The sequence below is a fragment of the Oncorhynchus kisutch genome, linkage group LG19, assembly GCF_002021735.2.
Source record: "Oncorhynchus kisutch isolate 150728-3 linkage group LG19, Okis_V2, whole genome shotgun sequence".
Classification (NCBI taxonomy): Eukaryota; Metazoa; Chordata; class Actinopteri; order Salmoniformes; family Salmonidae; genus Oncorhynchus; species Oncorhynchus kisutch.
The window spans coordinates 1,636,630-1,660,378 of record NC_034192.2 but is presented as its reverse complement, the minus strand read 5'-3'; the positions used below and the strand labels follow the sequence as shown (position 1 = coordinate 1,660,378).

Below are 23,749 nucleotides of genomic sequence, written 5' to 3'. Positions count from 1 at the left end.
ATGACCTTACTTCTCTTGATGTCACTCCCCAGTCCGTTTACATTGAGACTGATGACCTTACTTCTCTTGATGTCACTCCCCAGTCCGTTTACATTGAGACTTATGACCTTACTTCTCTTGATGTCACTCCCCAGTCCGTTTACATTGAGACTGATGACCTTCTCTTGATGTCACTCCCCAGTCCGTTTACATTGAGACTTATGACCTTACTTCTCTTGATGTCACTCCCCAGTCCGTTTACATTGAGACTTATGACCTTACTTCTCTTGATGTCACTCCCCAGTCCGTTTACATTGAGACTTATGACCTTACTTCTCTTGATGTCACTCCCCAGTCCGTTTACATTGAGACTTATGACCTTACTTCTCTTGATGTCACTCCCCCAGTCCGTTTACATTGAGACTGATGACCTTACTTCTCTTGATGTCACTCCCCAGTCCGTTTACATTGAGACTTATGACCTTACTTCTCTTGATGTCACTCCCCAGTCCGTTTACATTGAGACTTATGACCTTACTTCTCTTGATGTCACTCCCCAGTCCGTTTACATTGAGACTTATGACCTTACTTCTCTTGATGTCACTCCCCAGTCCGTTTACATTGAGACTGATGACCTTACTTCTCTTGATGTCACTCCCCAGTCCGTTTACATTGAGACTTATGACCTTACTTCTCTTGATGTCACTCCCCAGTCCGTTTACATTGAGACTTATGACCTTACTTCTCTTGATGTCACTCCCCAGTCCGTTTACATTGAGACTTATGACCTTACTTCTCTTGATGTCACTCCCCAGTCCGTTTACATTGAGACTTATGACCTTACTTCTCTTGATGTCACTCCCCAGTCCGTTTACATTGAGACTTATGACCTTACTTCTCTTGATGTCACTCCCCAGTCCGTTTACATTGAGACTTATGACCTTACTTCTCTTGATGTCACTCCCCAGTCCGTTTACATTGAGACTGATGACCTTACTTCTCTTGATGTCACTCCCCAGTCCGTTTACATTGAGACTTATGACCTTACTTCTCTTGATGTCACTCCCCAGTCCGTTTACATTGAGACTTATGACCTTACTTCTCTTGATGTCACTCCCCAGTCCGTTTACATTGAGACTTATGACCTTACTTCTCTTGATGTCACTCCCCAGTCCGTTTACATTGAGACTTATGACCTTACTTCTCTTGATGTCACTCCCCAGTCCGTTTACATTGAGACTTATGACCTTACTTCTCTTGATGTCACTCCCCAGTCCGTTTACATTGAGACTTATGACCTTACTTCTCTTGATGTCACTCCCCAGTCCGTTTACATTGAGACTTATGACCTTACTTCTCTTGATGTCACTCCCCAGTCCGTTTACATTGAGACTTATGACCTTACTTCTCTTGATGTCACTCCCCAGTCCGTTTACATTGAGACTGATGACCTTACTTCTCTTGATGTCACTCCCCAGTCCGTTTACATTGAGACTTATGACCTTACTTCTCTTGATGTCACTCCCCAGTCCGTTTACATTGAGACTGATGACCTTCTCTTGATGTCACTCCCCAGTCCGTTTACATTGAGACTTATGACCTTACTTCTCTTGATGTCACTCCCCAGTCCGTTTACATTGAGACTGATGACCTTACTTCTCTTGATGTCACTCCCCAGTCCGTTTACATTGAGACTTATGACCTTACTTCTCTTGATGTCACTCCCCAGTCCGTTTACATTGAGACTTATGACCTTACTTCTCTTGATGTCACTCCCCAGTCCGTTTACATTGAGACTGATGACCTTCTCTTGATGTCACTCCCCAGTCCGTTTACATTGAGACTTATGACCTTACTTCTCTTGATGTCACTCCCCAGTCCGTTTACATTGAGACTTATGACCTTACTTCTCTTGATGTCACTCCCCAGTCCGATTACATTGAGACTTATGACCTTACTTCTCTTGATGTCACTCCCCAGTCCGTTTACATTGAGACTTATGACCTTACTTCTCTTGATGTCACTCCCCAGTCCGTTTACATTGAGACTTATGACCTTACTTCTCTTGATGTCACTCCCCAGTCCGTTTACATTGAGACTTATGACCTTACTTCTCTTGATGTCACTCCCCAGTCCGTTTACATTGAGACTTATGACCTTACTTCTCTTGATGTCACTCCCCAGTCCGTTTACATTGAGACTGATGACCTTACTTCTCTTGATGTCACTCCCCAGTCCGTTTACATTGAGACTTATGACCTTACTTCTCTTGATGTCACTCCCCAGTCCGTTTACATTGAGACTGATGACCTTCTCTTGATGTCACTCCCCAGTCCGTTTACATTGAGACTTATGACCTTACTTCTCTTGATGTCACTCCCCAGTCCGTTTACATTGAGACTTATGACCTTACTTCTCTTGATGTCACTCCCCAGTCCGATTACATTGAGACTGATGACCTTACTTCTCTTGATGTCACTCCCCAGTCCGTTTACATTGAGACTTATGACCTTACTTCTCTTGATGTCACTCCCCAGTCCGTTTACATTGAGACTTATGACCTTACTTCTCTTGATGTCACTCCCCAGTCCGATTACATTGAGACTGATGACCTTACTTCTCTTGATGTCACTCCCCAGTCCGTTTACATTGAGACTGATGACCTTACTTCTCTTGATGTCACTCCCCAGTCCGTTTACATTGAGACTTATGACCTTACTTCTCTTGATGTCACTCCCCAGTCCGTTTACATTGAGACTGATGACCTTACTTCTCTTGATGTCACTCCCCAGTCCGTTTACATTGAGACTTATGACCTTACTTCTCTTGATGTCACTCCCCAGTCCGTTTACATTGAGACTTATGACCTTACTTCTCTTGATGTCACTCCCCAGTCCGTTTACATTGAGACTTATGACCTTACTTCTCTTGATGTCACTCCCCAGTCCGTTACATTGAGACTTATGACCTTACTTCTCTTGATGTCACTCCCCAGTCCGTTTACATTGAGACTTATGACCTTACTTCTCTTGATGTCACTCCCCAGTCCGTTTACATTGAGACTTATGACCTTACTTCTCTTGATGTCACTCCCCAGTCCGTTTACATTGAGACTTATGACCTTACTTCTCTTGATGTCACTCCCCAGTCCGTTTACATTGAGACTTATGACCTTACTTCTCTTGATGTCACTCCCCAGTCCGTTTACATTGAGACTTATGACCTTACTTCTCTTGATGTCACTCCCCAGTCCGTTTACATTGAGACTTATGACCTTACTTCTCTTGATGTCACTCCCCAGTCCGTTTACATTGAGACTTATGACCTTACTTCTCTTGATGTCACTCCCCAGTCCGTTTACATTGAGACTTATGACCTTACTTCTCTTGATGTCACTCCCCAGTCCGTTTACATTGAGACTGATGACCTTACTTCTCTTGATGTCACTCCCCAGTCCGTTTACATTGAGACTTATGACCTTACTTCTCTTGATGTCACTCCCCAGTCCGTTTACATTGAGACTGATGACCTTCTCTTGATGTCACTCCCCAGTCCGTTTACATTGAGACTTATGACCTTACTTCTCTTGATGTCACTCCCCAGTCCGTTTACATTGAGACTTATGACCTTACTTCTCTTGATGTCACTCCCCAGTCCGTTTACATTGAGACTTATGACCTTACTTCTCTTGATGTCACTCCCCAGTCCGTTTACATTGAGACTTATGACCTTACTTCTCTTGATGTCACTCCCCAGTCCGTTTACATTGAGACTGATGACCTTACTTCTCTTGATGTCACTCCCCAGTCCGTTTACATTGAGACTTATGACCTTACTTCTCTTGATGTCACTCCCCAGTCCGTTTACATTGAGACTTATGACCTTACTTCTCTTGATGTCACTCCCCAGTCCGTTTACATTGAGACTTATGACCTTACTTCTCTTGATGTCACTCCCCAGTCCGTTTACATTGAGACTGATGACCTTACTTCTCTTGATGTCACTCCCCAGTCCGTTTACATTGAGACTTATGACCTTACTTCTCTTGATGTCACTCCCCAGTCCGTTTACATTGAGACTTATGACCTTACTTCTCTTGATGTCACTCCCCAGTCCGTTTACATTGAGACTTATGACCTTACTTCTCTTGATGTCACTCCCCAGTCCGTTTACATTGAGACTTATGACCTTACTTCTCTTGATGTCACTCCCCAGTCCGTTTACATTGAGACTTATGACCTTACTTCTCTTGATGTCACTCCCCAGTCCGTTTACATTGAGACTTATGACCTTACTTCTCTTGATGTCACTCCCCAGTCCGTTACATTGAGACTGATGACCTTACTTCTCTTGATGTCACTCCCCAGTCCGTTTACATTGAGACTTATGACCTTACTTCTCTTGATGTCACTCCCCAGTCCGTTTACATTGAGACTTATGACCTTACTTCTCTTGATGTCACTCCCCAGTCCGTTTACATTGAGACTTATGACCTTACTTCTCTTGATGTCACTCCCCAGTCCGTTTACATTGAGACTTATGACCTTACTTCTCTTGATGTCACTCCCCAGTCCGTTTACATTGAGACTTATGACCTTACTTCTCTTGATGTCACTCCCCAGTCCGTTTACATTGAGACTTATGACCTTACTTCTCTTGATGTCACTCCCCAGTCCGTTTACATTGAGACTTATGACCTTACTTCTCTGATGTCACTCCCCAGTCCGTTTACATTGAGACTTATGACCTTACTTCTCTTGATGTCACTCCCCAGTCCGTTTACATTGAGACTGATGACCTTCTCTTGATGTCACTCCCCAGTCCGTTTACATTGAGACTTATGACCTTACTTCTCTTGATGTCACTCCCCAGTCCGTTTACATTGAGACTTATGACCTTACTTCTCTTGATGTCACTCCCCAGTCCGTTTACATTGAGACTTATGACCTTACTTCTCTTGATGTCACTCCCCAGTCCGTTTACATTGAGACTTATGACCTTACTTCTCTTGATGTCACTCCCCAGTCCGTTTACATTGAGACTGATGACCTTACTTCTCTTGATGTCACTCCCCAGTCCGTTTACATTGAGACTTATGACCTTACTTCTCTTGATGTCACTCCCCAGTCCGTTTACATTGAGACTTATGACCTTACTTCTCTTGATGTCACTCCCCAGTCCGTTTACATTGAGACTTATGACCTTACTTCTCTTGATGTCACTCCCCAGTCCGTTTACATTGAGACTGATGACCTTACTTCTCTTGATGTCACTCCCCAGTCCGTTTACATTGAGACTTATGACCTTACTTCTCTTGATGTCACTCCCCAGTCCGTTTACATTGAGACTTATGACCTTACTTCTCTTGATGTCACTCCCCAGTCCGTTTACATTGAGACTTATGACCTTACTTCTCTTGATGTCACTCCCCAGTCCGTTTACATTGAGACTTATGACCTTACTTCTCTTGATGTCACTCCCCAGTCCGTTTACATTGAGACTTATGACCTTACTTCTCTTGATGTCACTCCCCAGTCCGTTTACATTGAGACTTATGACCTTACTTCTCTTGATGTCACTCCCCAGTCCGTTTACATTGAGACTGATGACCTTACTTCTCTTGATGTCACTCCCCAGTCCGTTTACATTGAGACTTATGACCTTACTTCTCTTGATGTCACTCCCCAGTCCGTTTACATTGAGACTGATGACCTTACTTCTCTTGATGTCACTCCCCAGTCCGTTTACATTGAGACTTATGACCTTACTTCTCTTGATGTCACTCCCCAGTCCGTTTACATTGAGACTGATGACCTTCTCTTGATGTCACTCCCCAGTCCGTTTACATTGAGACTTATGACCTTACTTCTCTTGATGTCACTCCCCAGTCCGTTTACATTGAGACTGATGACCTTACTTCTCTTGATGTCACTCCCCAGTCCGTTTACATTGAGACTTATGACCTTACTTCTCTTGATGTCACTCCCCAGTCCGTTTACATTGAGACTTATGACCTTACTTCTCTTGATGTCACTCCCCAGTCCGTTTACATTGAGACTGATGACCTTCTCTTGATGTCACTCCCCAGTCCGTTTACATTGAGACTTATGACCTTACTTCTCTTGATGTCACTCCCCAGTCCGTTTACATTGAGACTTATGACCTTACTTCTCTTGATGTCACTCCCCAGTCCGATTACATTGAGACTTATGACCTTACTTCTCTTGATGTCACTCCCCAGTCCGTTTACATTGAGACTTATGACCTTACTTCTCTTGATGTCACTCCCCAGTCCGTTTACATTGAGACTTATGACCTTACTTCTCTTGATGTCACTCCCCAGTCCGTTTACATTGAGACTTATGACCTTACTTCTCTTGATGTCACTCCCCAGTCCGTTTACATTGAGACTTATGACCTTACTTCTCTTGATGTCACTCCCCAGTCCGTTTACATTGAGACTGATGACCTTACTTCTCTTGATGTCACTCCCCAGTCCGTTTACATTGAGACTTATGACCTTACTTCTCTTGATGTCACTCCCCAGTCCGTTTACATTGAGACTGATGACCTTCTCTTGATGTCACTCCCCAGTCCGTTTACATTGAGACTTATGACCTTACTTCTCTTGATGTCACTCCCCAGTCCGTTTACATTGAGACTTATGACCTTACTTCTCTTGATGTCACTCCCCAGTCCGATTACATTGAGACTGATGACCTTACTTCTCTTGATGTCACTCCCCAGTCCGTTTACATTGAGACTTATGACCTTACTTCTCTTGATGTCACTCCCCAGTCCGTTTACATTGAGACTTATGACCTTACTTCTCTTGATGTCACTCCCCAGTCCGATTACATTGAGACTGATGACCTTACTTCTCTTGATGTCACTCCCCAGTCCGTTTACATTGAGACTGATGACCTTACTTCTCTTGATGTCACTCCCCAGTCCGTTTACATTGAGACTTATGACCTTACTTCTCTTGATGTCACTCCCCAGTCCGTTTACATTGAGACTGATGACCTTACTTCTCTTGATGTCACTCCCCAGTCCGTTTACATTGAGACTTATGACCTTACTTCTCTTGATGTCACTCCCCAGTCCGTTTACATTGAGACTTATGACCTTACTTCTCTTGATGTCACTCCCCAGTCCGTTTACATTGAGACTTATGACCTTACTTCTCTTGATGTCACTCCCCAGTCCGTTTACATCGAGACTGATGACCTTACTTCTCTTGATGTCACTCCCCAGTCCGTTTACATTGAGACTGATGACCTTACTTCTCTTGATGTCACTCCCCAGTCCGTTTACATTGAGACTTATGACCTTACTTCTCTTGATGTCACTCCCCAGTCCGTTTACATTGAGACTTATGACCTTACTTCTCTTGATGTCACTCCCCAGTCCGTTTACATTGAGACTGATGACCTTACTTCTCTTGATGTCACTCCCCAGTCCGTTTACATTGAGACTTATGACCTTACTTCTCTTGATGTCACTCCCCAGTCCGTTTACATTGAGACTTATGACCTTACTTCTCTTGATGTCACTCCCCAGTCCGTTTACATTGAGACTTATGACCTTACTTCTCTTGATGTCACTCCCCAGTCCGTTTACATTGAGACTGATGACCTTACTTCTCTTGATGTCACTCCCCAGTCCGTTTACATTGAGACTTATGACCTTACTTCTCTTGATGTCACTCCCCAGTCCGTTTACATTGAGACTTATGACCTTACTTCTCTTGATGTCACTCCCCAGTCCGTTTACATTGAGACTTATGACCTTACTTCTCTTGATGTCACTCCCCAGTCCGTTTACATTGAGACTTATGACCTTACTTCTCTTGATGTCACTCCCCAGTCCGTTTACATTGAGACTGATGACCTTACTTCTCTTGATGTCACTCCCCAGTCCGTTTACATTGAGACTTATGACCTTACTTCTCTTGATGTCACTCCCCAGTCCGTTTACATTGAGACTGATGACCTTACTTCTCTTGATGTCACTCCCCAGTCCGTTTACGTTGAGACTTATGACATTAAATTCCCGATGATGCATCGATATAAATAAATAAAACCCTGTGCACCATGTCTGCCTGCTTATCATGAGCCTAAAAATGAACGAAAAATCAAGAATGATAATAAGGTAAACCAAAGTGGGAAAATACTTTGGTATTTGGACTCCCATGTCAGAGGACTGTCTCTTGCCTCTGGGGTTTGAGGGGATGAGCCTGTCCGCAGGACGGGCCCCTCGCTCAGATATGAAAATGCGTGATGTAGTCACAGACAAGACCTGGTGGAACCGAAAATAATAAGGGCACCTATTTCGTTGCTTATACACATTGGTTAATTACAAGTGAAAACTACATCGGTCATGCTTGCATATCATGAATCCTCCCCTTGCTACGCCCTTCTCTCGCCCCGTTGTCAATGTGTCATTAATCCTTAGCTAATGTATATGTTATTAACGTGACACTACTTAGTGTGTTCATAAAGAACACATGCTTTTAGCTACTCACCCTTGTTCAGCATTGGGGGAAAATAGGGGAAATATTTGACCTATTGTAATGTCCACCGTAACAACCCAAAGTCTTAACAGCTTGCGGTAACTATTCATTCTGTTAAATCCGATTCAGTGTCTTGCATCTTCCCGTCGACAACGATCCATGGGAGAGCCTGCTCGAGTCGATTCCCAGGTCACTGTCTTCAAGTATGTCCTTGAATAGACCCTCCACGAAGTTGGGCATAGAGTCTTTTTCTGCGCCCTCAACTACGTTATAAAGTCTAATGTTGTTTCGACGTGAGAAACCTTCGAGTTCTGTCACTTTTGCCTGTCGTGCGTGTTGGCTTTTCAGTGACCGTTCAAGTATTTCCTTGACTGCGGAGTTCCATGTGTCTGTTCTGCGTCCTCCATTCTTGTAGATATGCTGTGAAGTTCTAATTAGTTTTCTTCCAGTTTCTGGTTAATGTCCTTCTTGAACTCATTTAGTTATTTTCTTACATCTTCTCGAAGTTCCTCTCGTAAGCCTGTGGGCGCCTCGCGCAATTCCTCCATTACCTCCTTTTGCTGCTGCTCTCTTTTTTGCGCTAGCATTAGTCATTTCAGGTTCATCGACGATTATATCTTGTGCTGTCTTGTTATGGGCTGTTGTTGTAGCTCCGCGACCTTTGCGCTAGCATTAGTCATTTCAGGTTCATCGACGATTATATCTTGTGCTGTCTTGTTATGGGCTGTTGTTGTAGCTCCGCGACCTTTGCGCTAGCATTAGTCATTTCAGGTTCATCGACGATTATATCTTGTGCTGTCTTGTTATGGGCTGTTGTTGTAGCTCCGCGACCTTTGCGCTAGCATTAGTCATTTCAGGTTCATCGACGATTATATCTTGTGCTGTCTTGTTATGGGCTGTTGTTGTAGCTCCGCGACCTTTGTGCTAGCATTAGTCATTTCAGGTTCATCGACGATTATATCTTGTGCTGTCTTGTTATGGGCTGTTGTTGTAGCTCCGCGACCTTTTCCTATTTTCACCTTTTCCATTTTGCGTAAGTTATTATAATGCTCAGTGTAAATACTTTAATTTAGGGGGGGAATTCCCCACCTGATGTGCAGTACGATGTGTGGGGCCTCACAAGGGTGCGTTCTCAGCCCTCTCCTGTACTCCCTGTTCACCCATGACTGCATGGACATGCACGCCTCCAACTCAATCATCAAGTTTGCAGACGACACTACAGTGGAAGGCTTGATTACCAACAGCGACGAGACGGCCTACAGGGAGGAGGTGGGGGCCCTCGGAGTGTGGTGTCAGGAAAATAACCTCACACTCAATGTCAACAAAACAAAAGAGATGATCGTGAACTTCAGGAAACAGCAGAGGGAGCAGCCCCCTATCCACATCGACGGGACAGTAGTGGAGAAGGTGGGAAGTTTTAAGTTCCTCGGCGTACACATCACGGACAAACTGAAATAGTCCGCCCACACAGACAGCGTGGTGAAGACGGCGCAGAAGTGCCTCTTCAACCTCAGGAGGATGAAGAAATTTGGCTAGTCACCAAAAACACACAAACTTTTATAGATGCACAATTGAGCGCATTCTGTCGGGCTGTATCACCGCCTGGTACGGCAACTGCTCCGCCCACAACCGTAAGGCTCTCCAGAGGGTAGTGAGGTCTGCACAACACATCACTGGGGGCAAACTACCTGCCCTCCAGGACACCTACAGCACCCGATGTCAAAGGAAGGCCAAAAAGATCATCAAGGACAACAACCACCCGAGCCACTGCCTGTTCACCTCACTATCATCCAGAAGGCGAGGTCAGTCAGTACAGGTGCATCAAAGCTGGGACCAAGAGACTGAAAAACAGCTTCTATCTCAAGGCCATCAGCCTGTTTAACAGCAATCACTAACATTGCGTGACTGCTGCCAACATACTGACTCATCTCTAGTCACATTAATCCACTGCTCAAAAAAATAAAGGGAACACTAAAATAACACATCCTAGATCTGAATGAATGAAATATTGTTATTAAATACTTTTTTTTGCATAGTTGAATGTGCTGACAACAAAATCACACAAAAATTATCAATGGAAATCAAATGTATCAACCCATGGATTTGGAGTCGCACACAAAATTAAAGTGGAAAACCACACTACAGGCTGATCCAACTTTGATGTAATGTCCTTAAAACAAGTCAAAATGAGGCTCAGTAGTGTGTGTGTGGCCTCCACGTGCCTGTATGACCTCCCTACAACGCCTGGGCATGCTCCTGATGAGGTGGCGGATGGTCTCCTGAGGGATCTCCTCCCAGACCTGGACTAAAGCATCCGCCAACTCCTGGACAGTCTGTGGTGCAACGTGGCGTTGGTGGATGGAGCGAGACATGATGTCCCAGATGTGCTCAATTGGATTCAGGTCTGGGGAACGGGCGGGCCAGTCCATAGCATCAATGCCTTCCTCTTGCAGGAACTGCTGACACACTCCAGCCACATGAGGTCTAGCATTGTCTTGCATTAGGAGGAACCCAGGGCCAACCGCACCAGCATATGGTCTCACAAGGTGTCTGAGGATCTCATCTCGGTACCTAATGGCAGTCAGGCTACCTCTGGCGAGCACATGGAGGGCTGTGCGGCCCCCCAAAGAAATGCCACCCCACACCATGACTGACCCACCGCCAAACCGGTCATGCTGGAGGATGTTGCAGGCAGCAGAACGTTCTCCACGGCGTCTCCAGACTGTCACGTCTGTCACGTGCTCAGTGTGAACCTGCTTTGATCTGTGAAGAGCACAGGGCGCCAGTGGCGAATTTGCCAATCTTGGTGTTCTCTGGCAAATGAAAAACGTCCTGCACGGTGTTGGGCTGTAAGCACAACCCCCACCTGTGTACGTCGGGCCCTCATACCACCCTCATGGAGTCTGTTTCTGACCGTTTGAGCAGACACATGCACATTTGTGGCCTGCTGGAGGTAATTTTGCAGGGCTCTGGCAGTGCTGGTCCTTGCACAAAGGCGGAGGTAGCAGTCCTACTGCTGGGTTGTTGCCCTCCTACGGCCTCCTCCACGTCTCCTGATGTACTGGCCTGTCTCCTGGTAGCGCCTCCATGCTCTGGACACTACGCTGACAGACACAGCAAACCTTCTTGCCACAGCTCGCATTGATGTGCCATCCTGGATGAGCTGCACTACCTGAGCCACTTGTGTGGGTTGTAGACTCCGTCTCATGCTACCACTAGAGTGAAACCACCGCCAGCATTCAAAAGTGAATTAAACATCAGCCAGGAAGCATAGGAACTGAGAAGTGGTCTGTGGTCCCCACCTGCAGAACCACTCCTTTATTGGGGGTGTCTTGCTAATTGCCTATAATTTCCACCTGTTCTCTATTCCATTTGCACGACAGCATGTGTTGGAGCAAACTCTACGACACATGTGACATTTATTGTCAATCAGTGTTGCTTCCTAAGTGGAGACTTTGATTTCACAGAAGTGTGATTGACTTGGAGTTACATTGTGTTGTTTAAGTGTTCCCTTTATTTTTTTGAGCAGTGTAATTAAAAATAGGATGTAATAAATATATCACTAGCCACTTTAAACAATGCCACTTTATATAATGTTTACATGCCATACATTACTCATCTCATACAGTGGGGAGAACAAGTATTTGATACACTGCCGATTTTGCCGATTTTCCTACTTACAAAGCATGTAGAGGTCTGTCATTTTTATCATAGGTGCACTTCAACTGTGAGAGACGGAATCTAAAACAAAAATCCAGAAAATCAAATGATTTTTAAGTAAATCATTTTATTGCATGACATAAGTATTTGATATATCAGAAAAGCAGAACTTTATATTTGGTACAGAAACCTTTGTTTGCAATTACAGAGATCATATGTTTCCTGTAGTTCTTGACCAGGTTTACACACACTGCAGCAGGGATTTTGGCCCACTCCTCCATACAGACTTTCTCCAGATCCTTCAGGTTTCGGGGCTGTCGCTGGGCAATACGGACTTTCAGCTCCCTCCAAAGATTTTCTATTGGGTTCAGGTCTGGAGACTTGCTAGGCCACTCCAGGAGGCCACTCCACGACCCATCTTCAATGCTCTTACTGAGGGAAGGAGGTTGTTGGCCAAGATCTCGCGATACATGGCCCCATCCATCCTCCCCTCAATACGGTGCAGTCGTCCTGTCCCCTTTGCAGAAAAGCATCCCCAAAGAATGATGTTTCCACCTCCATGCTTCACGGTTGGGATGGTGTTCTTGGGATTGTTCTCATCCTTCGGCTTCCTCCAAACACGGCGAGTGGAGTTTAGACCAAAAAGCTCTGTTTTTTGTCTCATCAGACCACATGACCTACTCTCATTCCTCCTCTGGATCATCCAGATGGTCATTGGCAAACTTCAGACGGGCCTGGACATGCGCTGGCTTGAGCAGGGGGACCTTACGTGCGCTGCAGGATTTTAATCCATGACGGTGTAGTGTGTTACTGATGGTTTTCTTTGAGACTGTGGTCCCAGCTCTCTTCAGGTCATTGACCAGGTCCTGCCGTGTAGTTCTGGGCTGATCCTTCACCTTCCTCATGATCACGGATGCCCCACGAGGTGAGATCTTGCATGGAGCCCAAGACTGAGGGTGATTGACCGTCATCTTGAACTTCTTCCATTTTCTAATAATTGTGCCAACAGTTGTTGCCTTCTCACCAAGCTGCTTGCCTATTTTCCTGTAGCCCATCCCAGCCTTGTGCAGGTCTACAATTGTATCCCTGATGTATCCCTGATTGTGGAGAGGTTGGAGTCTGTTTGATTGAGTGTGTGGACAGGTGTCTTTTATACAGGTAACGAGTTCAAACAGGTGCAGTTAATACAGGTAATGAGTGGAGAACAGGAGAGCTTCTTAAAGAAAAACTAACAGGTCTGTGAGAGCCGGAAATCTTACTGGTTGGTAGGTGATCAAATACTTATGTCATGCAATAAAATAAAAAATAATTACTTAAAAATCATACAATAAATCATACAATTCTTAGATTCTCTCACAGTTGAAGTGTACCTATGATAAAAATTACAGACCTCTACATGCTTTGTAAGTAGGAAACACTGCCGATTCTGCAGGTTATCAAATACTTGCTCTCTCCACTGTATGAGATGAGTAATGTATGGCATGTAAACATTATATAAAGTGGCTTTGTTTTAAAATGGCTAGTGATACATTTATTACATCCAATTTTTTATTATTAATGTGGCTATAGTTAGAGTTGAGTCAGTATGTTGGTAGCAGCCACTCAATGTTAGTGATGGCTGTTTAACAGTCTGATGGCCTTGAAATAGAAGCTGTTTTTCAGTCTCTTGGTCCCCGCTTTGATGCACCTGTACTGACCTCGCCTTCTGGATGATAGCGGGGTGAACAGGCAGTGGCTCGGGTGGTTGTTGTCCTTGATGATCTTTTTGGCCTTCCTGTGACATCGGGTGCTGTAGGTGTCCTGGAGGGTGGGTAGTTTTCCCCCAGTGATGCGTTGTGTAGACCATACTACCCTCTGGAGAGCCTTACGGTTGTGGGCGGAGCAGTTGCCGAACCAGGCGGTGATACAGCCCGACAGAATGCGCTCAATTGTGCATCTATAAAAGTTTGTGTGTTTTTGGTGACTAGCCAAATTTCTTCATCCTCCTGAGGTTGAAGAGGCACTTCTGCGCCGCCTTCACCACGCTGTCTGTGTGGGTGGACCATTTCAGTTTGTCCGTGATGTGTACGCCGAGGAACTTAAAACTTCCCACCTTCTCCACTACTGTCCCATCGATGTGGATAGGGGGCTGCTCCCTCTGCTGTTTCCTGAAGTCCACGATCATCTCCTTGTGTGTGTATAAGGTAGTTGTTGTGAAATTGTTAGATTACTTGTTAGATATTACTGCATGGTCGGAACTAGAAGCACAAGCATTTCACTACACTCACGTGTACAGTGGGGCAAAAAAGTATTTAGTCAGCCACCAATTGTGCAAGTTCTCCCACTTAAAAAGATGAGGCCTGTAATTTTCATCATCGGTACACTTCAACTATGACAAACTAAATGGGGGGGAAAAAATCCAGAAAATCCCATTGTAGGATTTTTAATGAATTTATTTGCAAATTATGGTGGAAAATAAGTATTTGGTCACTTACAAACAAGCAGGATTTCTGGCTCTCACAGACCTGTAACTTCTTCTTTAAGAGGCTCCTCTGTCCTCCACTCGTTACCTGTATTAATGGCACCTGTTTGAACTTGTTATCAGTATAAAAGACACCTGTCCACAACCTCAAACAGTCACACTCCACTATGGCCAAGACCAAAGAGCTGTCAAAGGACACCAGAAACAACATTGTAGACCTGCACCAGGCTGGGAAGACTGAATCTGCAATAGGTAAGCAGCTTGGTTTGAAGAAATCAACTGTGGGAGCAATTATTAGGAAATGGAAGATCTCAGGATCTCACACCGTGGGGTCAAAATGATCACAAGAACGGTGAACAAAAATCCCAGAACCACACGGGCGGACCTAGTGAATGACCTGCAGAGAGCTGGGACCAAAGTAACAAAGCCTACCATCAGTAACACACTAAGCCGCCAGGAACTAAAATCCTGCAGTGCCAGACGTGTCCCCCTGCTTAAGCCAGTACATGTCCAGGCCCGTCTGAAGTTTGCTAGAGAGCATTTGGATGATCCAGAAGAAGATTGGGAGAATGTCATATGGTCAGGTGAAACCAAAATAGACCTTTTTGGTAAAAACTCAACTCGTCGTGTTTGGAGGACAAAGAATGCTGAGTTGCATCCAAAGAACACCATACCTACTGTGGAGCATGAGGGTGGAAACATCATGCTTTGGGGCTGTTTTTCTGCAAAGGGACCAGGACGACTGATCCGTGTAAAGGAAAGAATGAATGGGGCCATGTATCGTGAGATTTTGAGTGAAAACCTCCTTCCATCAGCAAGGGCATTGAAGATGAAACGTGGCTGGGTCATTCAGCATGACAATGATCCCAAACACAACCGGGCAAGGAAGGAGTGGCTTTGTAAGAAGCATTTCAAGGTCCTGGAGTGGCCTAGCCAGTCTCCAGATCTCAACCCCATAGAAAATCTTTGGAGGGAGTTGAAAGTCCATGTTGCCCAGCAACAGCCCCAAAACATCACAGCTCTAGAGGAGATCTGAATGGAGGAATTGGCCAAAATACCAGCAACAGTGTGTGAAAACCTTGTGAAGACTTACAGAAAACGTTTGACCTCTGTCATTGCCAACAAAGGGTATATAACAAAGTATTGAGAAACTTTTGTTATTGACCAAATACTTATTTTCCACCATAATTTGCAAATAAATTCAGTAAAAATCCTACAATGTGATTTTCTGGATTTTATTTCTCATTTTGTCTGTCATAGTTGAAGTGTACCTATGATGAAAATTACAGGCCTCTCTCATCTTTTTAAGTGTGAGAACTTGCACAATTGGTGGCTGACTAAATACTTTTTTGCCCCACTGTACATCTGCTAACCATGTGTATGTGACAAATAAAATTAGATTTGAGGCGCAGGTGTGTGTAACGATGGTGACAGGTGTGCGTAGTAATGTGTAAACTGGCGACAACGAGCGCCAGAGAAGAGGAGCAGGAGTAGACGTGACACTACCCCCTCCCTAACGCGCGGCTCTTGCTGGAGTGTTCTAGAAGTGTATTTTTACAAATATTTTATAACATCACCCCTCTTTTTGAACAAAGTACACTTGTGCTACCCTGTGAATACGCCAAGTGCACGTTCAGCAATATGTCTCAAACGATGACCAACAACGCCTTGGACAAGACCAAACCATACAACCATGTTAGAACTCATATCAAAGTCAAATTCTACCAATCATTAACTAGGACTCATGCCTATTCCTTAGTCTTATCACAAAAAGATCTCTGGTCACTTATTAAACTATATCATAATATGGCAAAGTTGTCTTTAATCAACAATTACTAAAATAAAATGACAAATTAACATAAAAAATAGTTTATCAATGTGACGTACAAGATTCCGTATGATTTTTATGATTACTCACAATGCTCTTATTTAGAGTAACAGTTATACATAACCAGTCAAACATTGTCACTACTTTTATTATAATGAATAGTTCCTCCTCCGAGCCAAGTTCTCAAACTTACCTTGGTATCCACAATGCCAGGAGAAGTTGCAGTATTGTATCACACTGTCCACATATACCATCCAGGTGTAGAGATCAGTGAGTGACTGAGTGACGCAGCAAAACGACTTGTGCCGAGCTACTCTCAGAGACGGCAGGTTAGGTAAAAAGGTGTGGCTGATATATATAGAGTATAGAGTTTCCTCTTCACCTGGTTGTCTGATGCAGGCAGGAAGTTTATCAAAGTATGAGTCTACTTTTAACATAGTTGTTTAGACCTAACTCCACATTCAGAATGTGAACTTGGAGCATAGTTTATTCTCTAATGATTTCTAATCATTTTTTGTTATCGTTGAAAGCTGTCAGAGACTATGTATATAATACAAGAGGGAGCAGTTAAATGGTTGGTCCACACCCCCTCCACAATGAGTAGCCTACAGTACGTAGTGTTTGCATCAACACCATCAACAGGTGATTTTACCTGACAAATAGAGCCCTCAACAATTTTGTGCCAGCATCATTACAACTTTAACTTATTTGGTCCGGAACAGTATCTTTCATGTAGTGTGTCTTATTCTGCTGTTATTTGTTGTACTGTAAGTTGTTGTATTCCAAGTTTATCATTTTGAGTTGTATATCATTTCTATGCCAGTTGTATGGACATATCGAAGTAACTTTCTAGTTCACTTTCCATTTGAAGAACAACCTATGCTAATTTTACACACCATAAATGCCATGGTCATAACCGTATGGTTAAAACTGGTTTGATGAGATCTTAACCTGATATAACAAGAAGAAGAAATATAACAAGAAGAAGAAAAGTAAGTGACCTTACCTGTTTCAATTTGTCTGACTCATCCATGGTTATGCCCACTAAGAGAACCTGATTTTAGAAGATCAAAAATACAAAGCAATAAATGATAAGAACGAACTATTTTAAATAACTTTGGATTTAAAAAATATGTATTTTGAGATTGTGTAACAAAAGAGCATTCCCACTGAGCACACTGGTTAAATCAACATTGTTTCCACGTCATTTCAATGAATAGATGTAAAATTGAAATATTTGCCCAGTGGGTTAGTCTTTTATTCTCTAAACTAGTTCCACCAAGTATGTTAAAAAAACAACACTGAAACTGAACATAACATCACATATTCTGTCATTTACTATATTTGAAAACCAATATAGAATATAATTTGTCTATCACCATAATGAAATGAATAATTTTCTCTACCTTAAAAAAACTTGAGTTCTTCAAGTGACAAGTGAGTGTTGAGGGAATGCGTGTTGGACGGTTGTTTGATAAAGCAGTAGGTCACAAAATGTCTCTCCCACTTTTTGGTAAAATTCTGCTTCTGGTTTATTCTAGTAGGAACCATGTAAGTTTGTGGGCTAGACTAGTCTAGCAATGCTGCTACAGAAACTACGTAGATGTGGTCAAGTGAATCATGCCTCATCACTGAAAGCAAAATGACTTGTGGACCTGTATTCAGTTGCATTTCAAATGAATGAACAGGTCCACTTTACTTTTCATCTAAAGCTTTTCAAAATAAAACATACAATATCAAAGAATAATGATTTAATCAATCTGCCTTTTATACAACACATGCCAAGCCTATAGGAAGCCTGTTTTCATTGTATTGTGGTTGTAGCCCTGCTTCCTGTCAGAATGTATCTGTCTGCGTGCAGTATCTGTCTGTGGTCTGATGTGTTGTAGTTTATTCTCACAGAACCTAAAAGCTCATGGGGGTGAGGCTCATTGCCAGATTGAGATTTTCTTTAGCCTATAGCTGTAGTCTGACCGTGACAATGATCTACAGTGCATTCGGAAAGTATTCAGACCCCTTGACCTTTTCCCCAAAAGATTACGTTACAGACTTTTTCTAAAATGTGTTTTTAGAAAAAGTCACACAGTCTACACACACTACCCCATAATGATAAAGCAAAAACAGGTTTTAGACAATCCTGCAAATATTGTTTTACTGAAAAATCATATTTACGTAAGTATTCAGACTCTTTACTTAGGACTTTGTTGAAGCATCTTTGGCAGCGATTACAGCCTTGAGTATTCTTGGATATGATGCTTCAAGCTTGGCACACCTGTATTTGGGGAGTTTTTCCCATTCCTCTCGGCAGATCCTCTCAAGCTGTTTCAGATTGGATAGAGAGCATTGCTACACAGCTGTTTTTAGGTTTCTCCAGAGATGTTTGATTGGATTCAAGACCGGGCTCTGGCTGGGCTACTCAAGGACATTCCTGTGTTCTCTGGCTGTGTGCTTAGGGTTGTTGTCCTGTTGGAAGGTGAACCTTCGCCCCAGTCTGAGGTCCTGAGTGCTCTGGAGCAGGTTTTCATTGCCTTTGCCTCATCCTGACTAGTCTCCCAGTCCCTGCTGCTGAAAATCATCCCCAAAGCATGATGCTGCCACCACCATGCTTCACCGTAGGGATGGTGCCAGGTTTCCTCTTGATGCGAAGCTTGGCATTTAGGCCAAAGAGTTCAATCTTCGTTTCTTCAGAACAGAGAATGTTGTTTCTCATGTTCTGAGAATCATTAGGAGCCTTTTGGCAACCTCCAAGCGGAATGTGTTGAAAAAGTCAAGGGTTCTGAATACTTTCCGAAGGCACTGTATGCATAAATATGAATGCAACATGTAAAGTGTTGGTTCCATGTTTCATGAGCTGAAATAAAAGATGTAAAAAAGAAAGGAAAACGCTGCACACTGCTGCTCATGCTCCCAGGTGATATTTATTTACCACGTTTCGACCCTTAGGTCTTCATCAGGTAATAAAAGATCCCAAAAAGTTTGCTGATGTCAACATTGTGAACAGAGTGCCCCACGGTGGCGGTGAGGTTATGTTGTGGGCAGGCATAAGCTACAGACAACAAACACAGTTCAATTTTATCAATGGAAATTTGAACATAGATACCGGGACGAGGTCCTGAGACCCATTTTCGTGCCATTCATCCAACTTTATCATCTCATGTTTCAGCATGACAATGCAAGGCCCCATGTCGCAAGGATCTGTACACAATTCCTGGAAACTGAAAATGTCTCAGTTCTTTTATGACCTGCATACTCACCAGACATGTCACCAACAGCTTGTAGACACAGTGTGGGTATAGTCCTCTGTGTATATATGTCCTCTGTGTATATATTTTCAAATAAATGAAAGGCAATACTTTTCATTTCCCCCCATCGTTTTGAATAAAGTCCACTTATGTTATCCTGTGAATACGGCAAGTATAGGTTCAGCAATATCTCATACAAGGAACAACAAGGTCTTAGACAATACCAAACCATGTTATCACATCAAAATCATATCAAGCATTACTCCTACGGGGACTAAAGGGAATCCACCGGGACAGCTCGCAAGAACTGCCTGAACAAACAGGACACAAAAAACAAACTGTAATATGGGGCAAGTGTCAACGCCGACCTGCTGCTGCTGCTGTTACTTCAAGGTTTGTTGGCAGACTACACTCAAAAGGTGTTTTGTCTCCACCTACGGTACAGGGTGGTGAGAGAAAAAAATCTAGCCTGAGCTGAGGTACAGCACTTTTTTTATTTGACCTTTATTTAACCCAGTAGGCCAGTTGAGAACCAGTTCTCATTTACAACTGTGACCTGGCCAAGATAAAGCAAAGCAGTGAGACAACAACACAGAGTTGCACACAAACGTACAGTCAATAACACAAAAGAAAATAAACATTTGAAAAATCTGTACAGTGTTTGCAAATGTAGAAGAGTAGGGAGGTAGGCAATAAATCAGCACTAGAGGCTAAAATAATTACAATGTAGCATTAATACTGGAGTGAAAGATGTGCAGATGATGTGCAAGTGGAGATACTGGGGTACAAAAGAGCAAGAGGTTAAGTAATAATATGGGGAGGAGGTAGTCAGGTGTGCTATTTACAGATGGGCTGTGTACAGGTACAGTGATCGGTAAGCTGCTCAGACAGCTGATGGTTAAAGTTTGAGAGGGAGATAAAATTCCAGCTTCAGAGATTTTTGCAATGCGTTCCAGTCATTGGCAGCACAGAACTGGAAGGAAAGGCGGCCAAAGAAAGTGTTGGCTTTGGGGATGACCAGTGAAATATACCTGCTGGAGCGCTGCTACGGGTGGGTGTTGTTTTGGTGACCAGTAAGCTGAGATAAGGCGGGGCTTTACCTAGCAGAGACTTACAGATGACCTGGAGTGAGTGGGTTTGGCGAAGGACATGTAGTGAGGGCCAGCCAATGAGAGCATACTGGTCGCAGTGGTGGGTAGTATATGGGGCTTTGGTGATAAAACGGATGGCACTGTGATAGCAGTTCTAGATTTAATTTTGGATTGGAGATGCTTAATGTGAGTCTGGAAGGAGAGTTTACAGTCTAACCAGACACCTAGGTATTTGTAGTTGTCCACATATTCTAGGTCAGAACCGTCCCGAGTAGTGAGGCTAGTCGGGCGAGCGGGTGTGGGCAGCAATCGGTTGAAGAGCATGCACTTAGTTTTACTAGCATTTTAAAAGCAGTTAGAGGCCACGGAAGGAGTGTTGTATGGCGATGAAGCTCGTTTGGAGGTTTGTTAGCACAGTGTCCAAAGAAGGGCCAGATGTACACACAGTGGTGTCGTCTGCATAGATGTGGATCAGAGAATCACCAGCAGCAATAGCGACATCATTGATATACAGTGGGGAGAACAAGTATTTGATAACCTGCAAAATCGGCAGTGTTTCCTACTTACAATGCATGTAGAGGTCTGTCATTTTATCATAGGTACACTTCAACTGTGAGAGACGGAATCTAAAACAAAAATCCAGAAAATCACATTGTATGATTTTTAAGTAATTAATTAGCATTTTATTGCATGACATACTGTAAGTATTTGATACATCAGAAAAGCAGAACTTAGTATTTGGTACAGAAACCTTTGTTTGCAATTACAGAGATCATACGTTTCCTGTAGTTCTTGACCAGGTTTGCACACACTGCAGCAGGGATTTTGGCCCACTCCTCCATACAGACCTTCTCCAGATCCTTCAGGTTTCGGCTGTTGCTGGGCAATACGGACTTTCAGCTCCCTCCAAAGATTTTCTATTGGGTTCAGGTCTGGAGACTGGCTAGACCACTCCAGGACCTTGAGATGCTTCTTACGGAGCCACTCCTTAGTTGTCCTGGCTGTGTGTTTTGGGTCGTTGTCATGCTGGAAGACCCAGCCACGACCCATCTTCAATGCTCTTACTGAGGGAAGGAGGTTGTTGGCCAAGATCTCGCGATACATGGCCCCATCCATCCTCCCCTCAATACGGTGCAGTCTTCCTGTCCCCTTTGCAGAAAAGCATCCCCAAAGAGTGATGTTTCCACCTCCATGCTTCACGGTCGGGATGGTGTTCCTTCGATTGTACTCATCCTTCTACTTCCTCCAAACACGGCGAGTTGAGTTTTGACCAAAAAGCTCTGTTTTTGTCTCATCAGACCACATGACCTTCTCCCATTCCTCCTCTGGATCATCCAGATGGTCATTGGCAAACTTCAGATGGGCCTGGACATGCACTGGCTTGAGCAGGGGGACCTTACGTGCGCTGCAGGATTTTAATCCATGATAGCGCCATGTGTTACTAATGGTTTTCTTTGAGACTGTGGTCCCAGCTCTCTTCAGGTCATTGACCAGGTCCTGCCGTGTAGTTCTGGGCTGATCCCTCACCTTCCTCATGATCACTGATGCCCCACGAGGTGAGATCTTAGATGGAGCCCCAGACTGAGGGTGATTGACCGTCATCTTGAACTTCTTCCATTTTCTAATAATTGCGCCAACAGTTGTTGCCTTCTCGCCAAGCTGCTTGTCTATTTTCCTGTAGCTCATCCCAGCCTTGTAAAGGTCTACAATTTTATCCCTGATGTCCTTACACAGCTCTCTAGTCTTGGCCATTGTGGAGAGGTTGGAGTCTGTTTGATTGAGTGTGTGGACAGGTGTCTTTTATACAGGTAACGAGTACAAACAGGTGCAGTTAATACAGGTAATGAGTGGAGAAGAGGAGGGCTTCTTAAAGAAAAACGAACAGGTCTGTGAGAGCCGGAATTCTTACTGGTTGGTAGGTACTTATGTCATGTCAATACTTATGTCATGCAATAAAATAAAAATTAATTACTTAAAAATCATACAATGTGATTTTCTGGATTTTTGTTTTAGATTCCGTCTCTCACAGTTGAAGTGTACCTATGATAAAAAATGACAGAGCTCTACATGCTTTGTTAGTAGGAAACACTGCCGATTTTGCAGGTTATCAAATACTTGTTCTCCCCACTGTATACAGAGAAAAGAGTCGACCAGAGAATTTAACTCTGTGGCACCACATAGAGACTGCCAGAGGTCCGGACAACAGACCCTCCAATTTGACACACTGAACTCTATCTGAGAAGTAGGGCAAGTTGCTGCAGGGGGTGCTGAGATGTTGGCCAGGGTAGGGGTAGCCAGGTGGAAAGCATGGCCAGCTGTGGAAAATGCTTATTGAAATGATCGATTATCATAGATTTATCGGTGGTTACTATCCTCAGGGCAGTGGGCAGGTGGGAGGATGTGCTCTTATTCTCCATGGACTTTAGTGTCCAAAAACCTTTTGGAATTAGTGGTACAAGAAGCAAATTTCTGTTTGGAAAAGCTAGCCTTAGCTTTCCAAACTGACTGAGTATATTGGTTTCTGACTTCCCTGAAAATGTGCATATAACGGGGGCTATTCAATGCTAATGCAGAACGCCACAGGATGTTTTTGTGCTGGTCAATGGCAGTCAAGTCTGGGGTGAACCAAGGGCTATATCTGTTCTTAGTTCTACATTATTTGAATGGGGCATGCTTATTTAAGATGGAAAGGAAAACACATTTGAAGAGCAACCAGGCATCCTCTACTGACTGTATGAGGTCAATATCCTTCCAGGATACCCGGGCCAGGTCGATTAGAAAGGTCTGCTCACTGAAGTGTTTTAGGGAGTATTTGACAGTGGTGAGGGGTGGTCTTTTGACCGCGGACCCAGTGCGCACGCAGGCAGTGATCGCTGTGATCCTGGTTGAAGACAGCAGAAGTGTATTTAGAGGGCAGATTGGTCAGGATGATATCTAAGCGGGTGTCCATGGTTACGGATTTATGGTTGTACC

At 43.8% G+C, this 23,749-nt stretch overlaps 1 protein-coding gene across 3 annotated transcripts in view; it reads right to left on the bottom strand.

The window, feature by feature from the left end:
* Positions 1 to 17,917, bottom strand: part of LOC109882974 (alpha-(1,3)-fucosyltransferase 9) — a 54,205-nt gene extending 36,288 nt beyond the window's left edge. The window contains exons 1-2 of one of the 3 annotated variants that reach the window (XM_020475053.2): positions 17,850 to 17,917; positions 17,450 to 17,497 (exon numbers count right to left, since the gene is read on the bottom strand). In XM_020475053.2, the coding sequence (XP_020330642.1) occupies positions 17,450 to 17,476 (27 nt within the window). In that variant the 5' untranslated portion in view covers positions 17,477 to 17,497; positions 17,850 to 17,917. Of the gene's footprint in view, positions 1 to 16,636; positions 16,792 to 17,449; positions 17,498 to 17,849 lie in introns of those variants that run through there. The other 2 variants (XM_031797923.1, XM_020475054.2) reach the window with 2 other exon arrangements.
* Between the last annotated feature and the right edge of the window lie 5,832 nt (positions 17,918 to 23,749).